This window comes from Anomaloglossus baeobatrachus, chromosome 1 (genome assembly GCF_048569485.1).
Source record: "Anomaloglossus baeobatrachus isolate aAnoBae1 chromosome 1, aAnoBae1.hap1, whole genome shotgun sequence".
In the NCBI taxonomy this organism is placed as follows: domain Eukaryota; kingdom Metazoa; phylum Chordata; class Amphibia; order Anura; family Aromobatidae; genus Anomaloglossus; species Anomaloglossus baeobatrachus.
In genome coordinates, this window is record NC_134353.1 from 944,814,937 (window position 1) to 944,828,613 (window position 13,677).

The 13,677-nt window shown below is 50.6% G+C and overlaps 1 protein-coding gene across 1 annotated transcript in view; it reads right to left on the reverse strand.

The window, feature by feature from the left end:
* TTC33 (tetratricopeptide repeat domain 33) overlaps nt 1-13,677 on the reverse strand; it is a 163,148-nt gene that overhangs the window by 21,693 nt on the left and 127,778 nt on the right. Inside the window, exon 4 of the mRNA XM_075328794.1 lies at nt 10,619-10,750. Within this exon, the coding sequence (XP_075184909.1) occupies nt 10,619-10,750 (132 nt within the window). The remainder of the gene's footprint in view (nt 1-10,618; nt 10,751-13,677) is intronic.

A 13,677-nucleotide genomic window follows, 5' to 3' on the forward strand; every position in this document is an offset into this window, starting at 1 on the left:
GTCAGGCAGGGAGGTGGGAGGTGTGAAGTTAGTTGCGTGGTAGCCCTCGAGCTATGAGGAGCTCTGAGGAAGCGGGGAGTTGTAGCTCCCAGGGAAGAAGCAGACTAGGTCGCAGACAATGATCTGGACCTAGAGAAGTCGGACCCCCGGTCGCAGGGGATTGAGGCTAGGTGCCTGGGACCTGTCTTGGAGGACGGTCAGCAGCCTGGGCCTAATCACCGGTCTGGGACCAAAGGCACGACGGAGTACACAGACCCTTGGTCGAGGAGAAGCTTCAGGCAACCCGGCAATTAACCTGCGGAAGACAGGACCTCTATGGACAGTTCCCACGAAGCTCAGAGATCGGGGCACTAGCGCAACGAGGGGGATAGGGCTTTCCAAACAAGCAGCCCACTGAATTCCCAAGCGTGAGCCCCTGAGAGCAATCTCTTGTACTTAGCCACAGTGGGGAGCGGGGCCCGGATAGCTCCAAGCGGACGGGCCACAAAGGACACTCTAAAAATACTGTGCCAGGAGGCAGGTTACGGACCACCAGGCAGTGCTGCAGGGGACGGGACCCAAACTAGCTCCCCTCAGGAGACAGCGGCACCCAGAGACTTGGTTTACCCTTTTGTAAGAGTCTGCTTTGTTGCTGAGTGAGTACCTGATTAACCCCCTGCAACCAGTGAGCCTGCGCTCCCCTGCATCCCATAGCACCATCCAGAGTCCAAGGGCCTTCCCCTACCCGTGCAGGGTAACGTCATCTTGCTGCCCCACTCCATCACCCCGGGTACTCCCAACGGCAGCAGCGGTACTCCCTATTACCGCACACCACGGGTGGCATCACGAACTATATCTCCTCTGTAAATACCCCCTTCTTTATTCGGGTGTGACCCTTAGCCCCCGGGTCCGGAGACCCTCGAGCCACAAGCAATCATCCCCCCGGATCAGAGCGGTTCGACCGCTGTTGAGGCGTTACAAGAGGGACCAGGAAGTACACAGCTAATCATTGACAAGTGACCCACCACAGCCTGTGATGCATTTCCTGTGTGTTGAGAGGGACCAGGAAGTACACAGCCAAATCACTGACAAGTGACCCGCCTCAGCCTGTGATGCATTTCCTGTATGTTGAGAGGGACCAGGAAGTACACAGCCAATCACTGACAAGTGACTCGCCTCAACCTGTGATGCATTTCCTGTGTGTTGAGAGGGACCAGGAAGTACACAGCCAATCACTGACAAGTGACTCGCCTCAGCCTGTGATGCATTTCCTGTATGTTGAGAGGGACCAGGAAGTACACAGCCAATCACTGACAAGTGACCCACCACAGTCTGTAATGTATTTCCTGTGTGTTGAGAGGGACCAGGAAGTACACAGCCAAATCACTGACAAGTGACCCGCCTCAGCCTGTGATGCATTTCCTGTGTGTTGAGAGAGACCAGGAAGTAGAGACTAGAGGGACCCAAGGAGCATCATCACGGGAGGACAAAGGAGCAGTGAAGGTGGATATCAATTTTTTTTTCAATTTTTTTTTACTCTGCCTATTTCAAAGAAAAAAAATACATAAAAAAATTGCTTAACAGCCTCTTTAAGCTGTATTGTCAGCGATGCAGCTCTTGTTTTCCAACCGTCGGCATTGGGATAGTCATTAGGTAATTCCCCATAATTCGTTTTCATCAGCTGGATCATTACTGCAGTGAGATGGGGTAATCGTCACCAAATTATGGACCGGACTACTAGAGAACCCAAATGTGCAGCCAACAGTCAAAGCTTGGGGATGTGGAGCCTGAAAGCAACCATATGGTGTTCGTTAGACTGTAGTGTGGAGACGTTTGGAGTCATGGATGTTGCTGTAAAATGATCCCATGTTGCAATCTCCAGAATTGTCCTGGACTGGTGGCAGTGGTTCAGATACAATGATCGTATAGTCAGGAGCGGATCTAATCAGGATGAAACAGAATAGTGGCTGAGACGGGGGCAAAATCAGGATCGTAGCTGAGGATCAGAGGTCAACAGGGAACAGGCGAACAATCCATAGGACAAGACAAGGTCAGATCCAATCAGGGGTCAATATCTAGATGTAATAGCTTAGAAACAAGAGCCAGGGATCGATATCAATCTCAATTAATAGACAATGCCTTACAGAATACCCAATAAAAAAGGCCATCAAGCGTAATCTTCATCTCTCGGTATCAGCTGCATTAACCCTCTCATTTTATTGTTCAGTCTGAGCTGCAACCCAAAGCAACAGGGATGTAGTGGAAGACGGGAGCAAGAACCGGTGTGGAGGAAGCTCCCAGTTGCCAGGCCATTGGTGAGGACCATGGCCGCTCATGGAGGTGCAGCACTGGAGCAGGCTAACAGGTTTCTCATTTCTTTATCTATTGAGCTAATTGGGATATTGAACTGATGGAGTTTCATAATAAACCATCTTGTGGCCCTCCAAACCAAAGCTTGGATGTCCCACCGATCAGAGCTCCAACCACCATGACCACTGACAACTACAATGAAGTGGCTGCAATACTGGGAATCCACCTTGCGCTTTGTCCCCTGTGGACTCTGCTAAGCTTTACTTGGAGAACCATATTGACAGCCCAAAAAAAAAAACAAAAAACCTTGTCACCAGCTTCTACCGATTGGCCAAAGTGTCATGACCCAACCCGCGGGACCGACCACAACTGGGCAGCAGGATTGGCACCCATCCTGCGGCTCCATACGGTCTGCCCAATCCACTGTCTTTCCTTCCATACAGGGTACTCACTCGGATAGCAGCTTTGGATCCTCCTCAGCTCTCTGCTTGTAGTCTGCTCATCCAGAAACATGCATGCGCTGAACAAGTCTTGGAGGACCTTCATTAGGCGATGCCTGCCACATCTTGCTGTGATTTAAAGGGCCAGTACTCCTTAAACTGGAAGTCTTTCTCAGCCTATTGCAGAGAGGCTCTGGATATATAAGGCAGCCTCCCCCCGTGGGAGGTGCCCAAGCAACGTCTTCCTGTCCCTTAGTGTGGCACTGTTTCCCGTTAGGTCCCTGTCCCATGCCTTGTTGTTCAACCTTACTCCTGTTCCTAATCTCTGAACCTTGCCTCCACTCAGAGCCGGCCGTGCCTGTCTGCTGCTCCAGCCCATACCTTGGTTCCTGCGCTCCACAGAGTCCATACCTGTCAAGCTGTGACCTCTCCGCTTCAGCCCGCTGAATCGGATCAAGCAACGCCAGTGAAGTTCCTTACCGAGTCACCTGTATCATCATCTTTCCTACTACTGGGTCAAGGCCTGGCTTGGTGTCACCATCTACCTCTACTTTGGACCGGACTTCACTGGTACTCAGGTCGTACCTGCTGTGCATTGCCACTACCTACGGGTAATCGGACTATTACTGTGCAGACTGTACTTGCACTCTGGGCTCTACCATAGGACCCTGTGTTTTTTGGCGCTGATCGCGCTCTAATCATTAAAGTCCTTCCCTTCCCTCAAGCTTTAGTCCGAGTCCATCTCCAGGGTCAGCTGCCAAAGTCTTCTGTGGACCTGTGGGTTCACTACCACGCTCCCCCGTGCGTAACGCAACACAAAGTCACTCTGGTGACCAGAAAGGTTTTAGTGCTTAATCTTAGCGACATTGCCCATAATGTCTCGTCTCTGCCACGTAGGCCGGACAATTTATACTCCAGTGATCATCACCCGTGCCATTACAGGCACCAATGTGGTCTGCGTTGTACGGGCGGCCGAACACACGAGCTTTTGGTCAGCAGATCCAGATGATTTAGAACAATTTCAATTCTACAAGGAAAGACGGATAGACCGATTGATGATGCAGCTTGGCCAACAACCATCTTGTGAAGGACCTCAAGACCCTGCAAAGTTTTCTGCTTTTAAGAACTGAGATTATTACCGGCCGCTTCGCTTCGGATGGTATGAAAGTTCAATCAACCGGCCGTGAAGCTACGATGCGCATTATACGTTTCGTATTTATCCTATTCCTTGGGAGATAAGCAGCTCACGACACATACGGAATAAATAGAAGCTTATCTCTGCGGAGCAGCACGGCAGGGCTCATTACTCCTCAAAGACACGGCCCGCTGGATACTCAGGATGCTGTAGGGGCGCGAACGATCCACAGATAGTAGCTGGGAACATTTAGACATCATTTGTGTTCATACTTATATTCCAAAAAATGTCCAGGAACCAGCGACAGTAGGTGCATCCAGATGTAGCCGTCCGAGGTTGCCGGCCATAAACACTTTCAACCGTATCCATTGCTTCAAATCTAATGCAAATATCATGCTAAGGCAAAGAGGATCAATGGCACAATTTGATTTGGGGCCTTCGGCAATAGATAATCATTGGTTATCTATCTTCCGTGAGTGATGATATGTTATCACGTGAAGGGTATTTCTAAATTCCTCAGGGATCTCCATGGCCCTCGGTCAACAAACAGTGCAGTGACTCGGATCCGCTCTGCACATGTTCTGCGTATATTTGCACACAGGACGGCTCCATGTTCTGAGTGCATGAACCCGACGGCCAAGTTATTCAGTAACCGATTCCGATCGCCGCCGCGGAGCAGCTGTCAGGATGGTAGTGATGCGCCATAACACGGGTGGCTGGAGCTATATATACAAGGTGGGGCACGAGGAAAGCAAATAGAACCTCATGGTGGATGGAGGAGAAATGTCAACCTGAGAAATTATGAGCGTCTTAAGATAAAGTCAACAAGAAGCAGAAGTCCTTTGAGGAAAAATTTTGTAAAAAAAGAAAAATAAATTGCTTATTCTTAGAGGAGCAGGTGCTGTGTATGCATCAATACAGTCGGGTTTCTGCATTGTAGTAGTCGATGGAAATGTGTCGGTTACTTTTACCTATAGTGGTGCACATCATGAGTAGAGATGGGCAAACCCACAGATGTTGAGGTTCAGTGGGTCTAAAATTAAAAAAAAAAGTCCGGTTCGGGGCCAGATTTGAACCCAAACGCCGAACCCCGTATAAGTCTATGGGGACCCAAACATCGTGCTGTTCGATCAGAAGCTTCTGGCACATTCCAGCTCCTTTGATACCTATAGATGGTTAACTTCTGTCAGTATGGTGGAGGTGCAGTAACGTTGGAGGGGAAGGTTTCCTTGGGTCACCCGGGTCCTCTTATACTTATTGATGGACGAGCCCTTCCTGTCAGGATGGTGACGGTACAGTATTGTTGGATCAGAAGGTTTCCTTGGCACATCCTGGCTCCTCTGATACTTGTGGATGGATGACCCCTGCATGATAGGCTGGTGGAAGTGGTGTAAAGGAGGGGTGGTGGGGGTTTTTGTGGACTACCCTAGTCCTGTGATAATTATGGATGGAGGTTTCCTTCCACTCAAGCTGGTAGAGGTGGATTAATGGTGGGGAAGGTTTTCTTGTCACACCCTGGCTCCTCTGATACCTATGGATGGAGAACGTCTGTCATATTTGCAGTAATGTTGGTAGGGAAGGTTTTCATAACATATCTTGGCTTTTCTGATACCTGTGGATGGATGACCCCTAGATATAAGGCTGGTGGGGAACATTTTCTTGGAGCAACCTAGTCCTTTGATACTTGTGGATGGAGGACTCTTTCCTCTCAGGTTGGTTGAGGTGCTGTAATGTTGATGGGAAAGGTTTTCTTAGTGCACCCTGGCTCCTCTGATACCTATGGATGGAAAACTTTGTCAGGATGATGGAGTTGCAGTAATGTTGGTAGGGAAGGTATTCATAATGTATCCTAGTTCCTCTGACACCTGTGGATGGATGGATGACCCCTAGATATAAGGCTGGTGAAGGTGGGGTAATGGTGGGGAACATTTTCTTGGAGCAACCTAGTCCTTTGATACTTGTGGATGGAGGACTCCTTCCTCTCAGGTTTGTTGAGGTGCTGTAATGTTGATGGGAAAGGTTTTCTTGGTGAACCCTGGCTCCTCTGATACCTGTCAATGGACATTTCGAAAGTTGGACATACCCAAGTGTGGTGGCCGTTCATTCCTTCTTGGCAGTGTATTTCCCTTATGGTGGACGGACAATCCACCTCGCCACAAGGGCTGAGTCGTCACGGAAGGCTTCCAGGAATATGGTATTTCTATAAAACAATCTCAGCACCGAGTTTATTCTGTGCCAGCAAGAATCACTGCGGTTCTGAAGGTCAGAGATGGTCCAATGTTCTAGAAGATGGGGGTCTCTAATAAAGTGGCCTCTCAGTGTATAATCTTCTGCCATCGGCTTCTGCCCTCCGATAACAGGGCATTTTCCCGAAGCGGTCTCGTCATTTCCAATCACAGACATGACATGGAGGTCCGAACGTGGAACTCCCAGATACAAGCCTTGATTCACGGCAACAAACATACAATGTCCACATATTACTACACCCATCAGTCACTAATGAGGGGCAGCTGACTAAAAGCGAAGAAACAACAATGTCCGCACGCACGTCTCTGCTATCGGGGAAATACCCGGCAACACTTTTCTTCTGCTTTTTCTTGAGTAACGAAGATGATAACTAGAGACAAAGTCAAGAGGAAGCAGAAGAGGGAAACTGCAGATATAGAGAAGACCGCATGGAGAACGACCCTTGTGTATAAAGGGAGCAGAAGGCAACGTGATGATATGAGTCAGGTGGGAAAGGGGTGTCAGACCGTGATGCTAGGGTCCACCCAGAGGAGACCATTCTGCAGTCTCCCTCCACCTTGGTTCCATGTCAGAGTAGCCACCCATGGAGCCGGTCAGAGAAGCCGCCAATGGTGCTAGTCAACAGAGTCGCCCATACAGCCAATCAGAGAAACCACCCATGATGCCAATCAGAGAAGCCGCCCATTGTGCCAGTCAGAGGTGTCGCTCATGGTGCCAGAGAAGCTGTCCGTGGTGCCAGTCAGAAAAGCCGCCCATGGTGCCAATCAGAGAAGCCGCCCTTGGTGCCAGAGAAGCTGCCCGTGGTGCCAATTAGAGAAGCCGCCCATGGTGCCAGTCAGAGAAGCCGCCCATGGTGCCAGAGAAGCCACCCATGGTGCCAGCCAGAAAAGCTGCCCACGGTGCCAGACAGAGAAGGCGCCCATAGAGCCAGTCAGAGAAGCCGCCAATGGTGCTAGTCAGTGGAGCCGCCCATGGTGCTGTTAGAGAAGCTGCCTGTGGTGCCAGTCAGAGAATCCACCCATGGTACCAGTCAGAGGTGTCGCCCTTGGTGCCAGTCAGAGAAACTGCCTGTTGTGCCAGTCGAGGTGCATCCCAGAGAAGCTGCCCACAGAGCCGGTCAGAGAAGCCACCCGTGGTGCCCATCAGAGAAGCCGCACGTGGTGCCAGTCAGAGAAGCCACCCATGGTGCCCATCAGAGAAGCCACCCATGGTGCCCATCAGAGAAACTACCCGTGGTGCCAGTCAGAGAAGCCACCTGTGGTGCCAGTCAGAGAAGCCACCCGTGGTGCCCATCAAAGATGCCACCCATTGTGCCAGTCAGACTAGCCACCCTTAGTGCCAGTCAGAGAAGCCGCCCATTGTGCCCATCAGAGAAGCCACCCGCGGTGCCCGTCAGAGAAGCCGCCCATTGTGCCCATCAGAGAAGCCGCCCATTGTGCCCATCAGAGAAGCCACCCATGGTGCCAGTCAGAGAAGCAGGCCATAGAGCCGGTCAGAGAAGCTGCACCAGTCTGAGTTTCTTTACTGCATCTCCCGTCACCCACATGACATCTACACACTGCTGAGGGTCTGGTGCAGTGGTTTGGTGCCGTGGTTTGGTGCCGTGGTTTGGTGCCGTGGCATCACTTGCCCGCTGTATGTGGCAGCCTGAGAACTCATAAAGGCCTAACGTCTGTAACTGTGAAGAGTTAAGGGCTTTCTTTCCTCGAGTTCCTCTACATAACCTTCTAAATATAAACGTGAGATATTCGTCTTGGCCGGCGTTAACTATACATTAAGTTCTGACGAGCCATTAAAGGCCCGGAAACACGGTCTGCAGCTGAAATATCACATACAACGGCGGTAGAGTCACATTGTGGTAAATGTATCATGAGACTCTCGGCTGGAGACGGTCGAGCATCTCTCTAATGGAGCAGACATTCACCACGGTCCCGCGAGGATATTGATTTCCAGTTGGCGGCTGCAGAATCTCGTATCGAGGAGGGAAATGTAACAGTAGTTTCATTACAAGATATTATAGGCTGTAAGGAATTAAAGGACACCTATCCTCTGCACAGAAAGTGCGAAAAATGTAGAGGGAGACCCCATCCTACCCCGAGACCCAAATGATCCTTATTACAGCCACATATAAGAGGACGGCACCTCTACACCTCTTATCTGTTTGATAGAATCACCATCAGGGAGGGGAGATACAGAACCTAAAGTGCTGGAGGATCAAAGCGTGTGCCCCCAAGTCTTCTCTCACATCTGGCCAGGATATAATAATTTAGCCTAATTCCATGTTTCCCCGAAAACAAGACACTGTCTCATATTTTTTGGGGTAGGCCTTATTTTTTGGGGAAATACAGGTTGGGGGTACCCAAGTGTACCCCCCAAAAAAGGCAGACATTCCCCCCTCCCCCCAGGAGAGTCATACTTACCAGATCCCGGACATCTGTGTCGCTCTCAGGTCCTCCTGAAATCCACAGTGAGTGCCCCAAGCCGGTCCTTGTGTGCTTCACAGCAGTCCTCCCTTGCTTCCGGACGGCACACACACACACACACACACACACACACACACACACATCTGGTGATACCATACTGCTTCCAATTGGCAGTGAGACCTGGGACACTCAGGAACGCGAGGAACTGCGGTGGAACGCATCAAAGACCTGCAGTGGAACGCATCGAAGACCTGCAGTGGAACGCATCGAAGACCTGCAGTAGAACACATCGAGGACCTGCCGTGGAACGCATCGAGCATCTCCGTGGAACGCATCTAGGACCTGCGGTGAAACGCATCGAGGACCTGCGGTTGAACGCATCGAGGACCTGCTGTGGAACACATCGAGGGCCTGCGGTGGAACCCATCGAGGACCTGCGGTGGAACCCATCGAGGACCTGCGGTGGAACCCATCGAAGATCTGCAGTGGAACGCATCGAGGACCTGCAGTGGAACGCATCGAGGACCTTCAGTGGAACGCATCGAGGACCTGCCGTGGCACACATCGAGGACCTGCTGTGGAATGCATCGAGGACCTGCTGTGGAACGCATTGAGGACCTGCTGTGGAACGCATTGAGGACCTGCTGTGGAACGCATTGAGGACCTGCTGTGGAACGCATTGAGGACCTGCTGTGGAACGCATCGAGGACCTGCGGTGGAACGCATCGAGGACCTGCGGTGGAACGCATCGAGGACCTGCGGTGGAACGCATCGAGGACGTACAGTGGAAAGCCTTGGTGTTCCACTGCAAGCACTTGCATTCCACTGCGTCCTAGGTCCTCGTGTGTACGCGTTCCACCGCAGGTTCGTGCATTACACAGTGTCCCATTCAGAGTCTGACGAGTATGATTGTGGGGTCTGTTTTCTCTCTTTTGGGGCTGTCCGCTTGCAATAATGAAGTGACCTGCAATATTCTTTAACTTTTTTAGCTGCATGGACACTTCACTACTGAACTGCGACAAGGGCTTATTTTTGGGGTATGACTTATATTTAAGCCTTACTCCGAAAAGGCAGAAAATTCCTGTTAGGGGTATTTTCGGGGAAACACAGTAGTAAGAACAAAACGTTTCCCATCCGGAATTAAATGATTTTTACCCTTTTGCTGCTTTTTAATTTCAAGGTGCAAACTCCATTCATGTCGTTATGGAGCAGAGCGGAAGGAGACTTGAGTCACTTTTACTTACTCTTTATTCAAAAGGTAGGTAAGAAAAATAAAGAAGAAATGTAACAATTTAAACCGGGAATGTGTTTATGAATGGAAGTCCTGTGATTACAGCAGCCTCTGCACCAATGTAAGCAGGCAGCCTCCTATATATTCTGTGCAAGAAGGGTGTGAGCACAGAAGTCAGTCAACTAGGGAAATGTAATGTGAGCCAGCGTAGGGAAGTATAATGTGTCTATGAAGGGAACTGTCTTGTGATTACAGCAGCCTCTGAACCAATGTAGCAGGTAGCCTCCCTATATATTCTGTATGAGAATGGTGTGAGCACAGAAATCAGTCTACTAGAAAGAGCACAGGGAAGTGTAATGCGTCTACGAAGGTAACTAAGTCCTGTGATTACAGCAGCCTCTGCACCAATGTAGCAGGTAGCCTCCCTATATATTCTGTGCAAGAAGGGTGTGAGCACAGACGTCAGTCTACTAAAAAAGCATAGGGAAGTGTAATGTGTCTACGAAGGTAACTAAGTCCTGTGTTTACAGCAGCCTCTGCACCGATGTAGCAGGCAGCCTCCCTATATATTCTGTGCAAGAAGGGTATGTGCACAGAAGTCAGTCTACTAGAAAGAGCACAGGGAAGAGGAATGTGTTTATGAAGGAAGCTAAGTCCTGTGATTACAGCAGCCTCTGCACCAATGTATGGAGGAAGTCTCTATATCTTCTGTGCAAGAAGGGTGTGTGCACAGAAGTCAGTCTAGCAAAAAGAGCACAGGGAAGTGTAATGTGTCTACAAAGGTAATCAAGTCCAAGGTGCAGACAGTGGCTCGTGCTTTTACATTGGTGATATACAAAAGTTATTGACTCACCATCGATATCTCCCCGAGTCCCAGCTGTGCCCGTCCCAACGTCTGCCAGGCCTCTACAAACTTTGGGTCCCGGCTGACTGCCGTTTCTGCGGCTTGTACTGCTGGGAATATTTCCTGAAGATACAGAAGAGACTGAAAGGAAAAGAAAAAAAAACAAGAATCATAAAAGCTTCAAAATTGTTTGTAAATTTATTACAAGTAGAAGAGTTATAAAGAAGTTTCCAAAAATCATTTTCTTTTTAGGCACTGATGGTTTTAAAAATAACGAGCAGAAACAAAACTCACCATCCAGCCCCTCAATCTACCCAGCTCAGGTCGCCATGGAAGCCTGCTTCATTCAAAAGGTAGATGACCGCTGCAGGTTGTGATTGGCTGCAGTGGTCATGTGAAGCCAAATCACTGAGTAGACACATTTTTCCGGTCTTGGACGGTGTAAACCCTCCGTACAGGACACAGATTGCAGAAGGATATTTTAGGGAGTTTACAAACAAGTGATTTATTGCTAGGAGGGCGATCAGTGAAATCAAAACTGTAAAGAAGAAGTTAGAGGTTTGTGTGGAGGGAAGGTCTGATAATAACACTGGTAACCTGCCAGAACGCAGCACTATTAATAGACAAGTTCCCTTTCCGCTCCTGTGCCCCTCTGCAGCATAAGTCATGGCCCCTACTCATCATTTGCATGTTTGCGGGGCTTTTTAAGTTGCTTTTCTTTTTTTTGTCTTGTTATATTCATTACAGTGCTTTTGCACCAAATTGGTGAGGGAGGTTCATGAATATAGCGCAAAGTCAAAACCGCTCTTTATTTTGTCTTTCCTCTTGTTTGTGGCATTCGGCACAAAATGTTGCACGTCTGGCAAAAGGGAGTAAAAAGTGCGACAAAGCTTGCATCTTTACAACCAAGAGAGCCACATTCAGCTCTGAGAGAGGGTCACGAGCCACATTCAGCTCTGAGAGAGGGTCACGAGCCACATTCAGGTCTGGAAGAGGGTCACGAGCCACATTCAGCTCTGAGAGAGGGTCACGAGCCACATTCAGGTCTGAGAGAGGGTCACGAGCCACATTCAGGTCTGAGAGAGGGTCACGAGCCACATTCAGGTCTGAGACAGGGTCACGAGCCACATTCAGGTCTGAGAGAGGGTCACGAGCCACATTCAGGTCTGAGAGAGGGTCACGAGCCACATTCAGCTCTGAGAGAGGGTCACGAGCCACATCCAGCTCTGAGAAAGGGTCACAAGCCACATTCAGCTCTGAGAGAGGGTCACGAGCCACATTCAGGTCTGAGAGAGGGTCACGAGCCACATTCAGCTCTGAGAGAGGGTCACGAGCCACATCCAGCTCTGAGAAAGGGTCACAAGCCACATTCAGCTCTGAGAGAGGGTCACGAGCCACATTCAGCTCTGAGAGAGGGTCACGAGCCACATTCAGCTCTGAGAGAGGGTCACGAGCCACATTCAGCTCTGAGAGAGGGTCACGAGCCACATTCAGCTCTGAGAGAGGGTCACGAGCCACATTCAGGTCTGAGAGAGGGTCACGAGACACATTCAGGTCTGAGAGAGGGTCACGAGCCACATTCAGGTCTGAGAGAGGGTCACGAGCCACATTCAGGTCTGAGACAGGGTCACGAGCCACATTCAGGTCTGAGAGAGGGTCACGAGCCACATTCAGGTCTGAGAGAGGGTCACGAGCCACATTCAGCTCTGAGAGAGGGTCACGAGCCACATCCAGCTCTGAGAAAGGGTCACAAGCCACATTCAGCTCTGAGAGAGGGTCACGAGCCACATTCAGCTCTGAGAGAGGGTCACGAGCCACATTCAGCTCTGAGAGAGGGTCACGAGCCACATTCAGGTCTGAGAGAGGGTCACGAGCCACATTCAGGTCTGAGAGAGGGTCACGAGCCACATTCAGCTCTGAGAGAGGGTCACGAGCCACATTCAGCTCTGAGAGAGGGTCACGAGCCACATTCAGCTCTGAGAGAGGGTCACGAGCCACATTCAGCTCTGAGAGAGGGTCACGAGCCACATTCAGGTCTGAGAGAGGGTCACGAGCCACATTCAGCTCTGAGAGAGGGTCACGAGCCACATTCAGGTCTGGAAGAGGGTCACGAGCCACATTCAGGTCTGGAAGAGGGTCACGAGCCACATTCAGGTCTGAGAGAGGGTCACGAGCCACATCCAGCTCTGAGAGAGGGTCACGAGCCACATTCAGCTCTGAGAGAGGGTCACGAGCCACATTCAGGTCTGGAAGAGGGTCACGAGCCACATTCAGCTCTGAGAGAGGGTCACGAGCCACATTCAGGTCTGAGAGAGGGTCACGAGCCACATCCAGCTCTGAGAGAGGGTCACGAGCCACATTCAGCTCTGAGAGAGGGTCACAAGCCCCAGTCAGCTCTGGGAGAGGATCACAAGCCACATTCAGCTCTCAGAAAGGGTCAAGAACCACATTCAGCTCTAGAGAGGGTCACGAGCCACATTCAGGTCTGAAAGAGGGTCACGAGCAACATTCAGGTCTGAGAGAGGGTCATGAGCCACATTCGGCTCTGAGAGAGGGTCACAAGCCACATTCAGCTCTGAGAGAGGGTCACGAGCCACATTCAGCTCTGAGAGAGGGTCACAAGCCACATTCAGCTCTGAGAGAGGGTCACGAGACATATTCAGCTCTGAGAGAGGGTCACGAGCCACATCCAGCTCTGAGAGAGGGTCACGAGCCACATTCAGCTCTGAGAGAGGGTCACGAGCCACATTCAGGTCTGGAAAAGGGTCACGAGCTACATTCAGCTCTGAGAGAGGGTCACGAGCCACATTCAGCTCTGAGAGAGGGTCACGAGCCCCATTCAGCTCTGAGAGAGGGTCACGAGCCCCATTCAGCTCTGAGAGAGGGTCACGAGCCACATTCAGCTCTGAGAGAGGGTCACGAGCCACATTCAGCTCTGAGAGAGGGTCACGAGCCACATTCAGGTCTGGAAAAGGGTCACGAGCTACATTCAGCTCTGAGAGAGGGTCACGAGCCACATTCAGCTCTGAGAGAGGGTCACGAGCCCCATTCAGCTCTGAGAGAGGGTC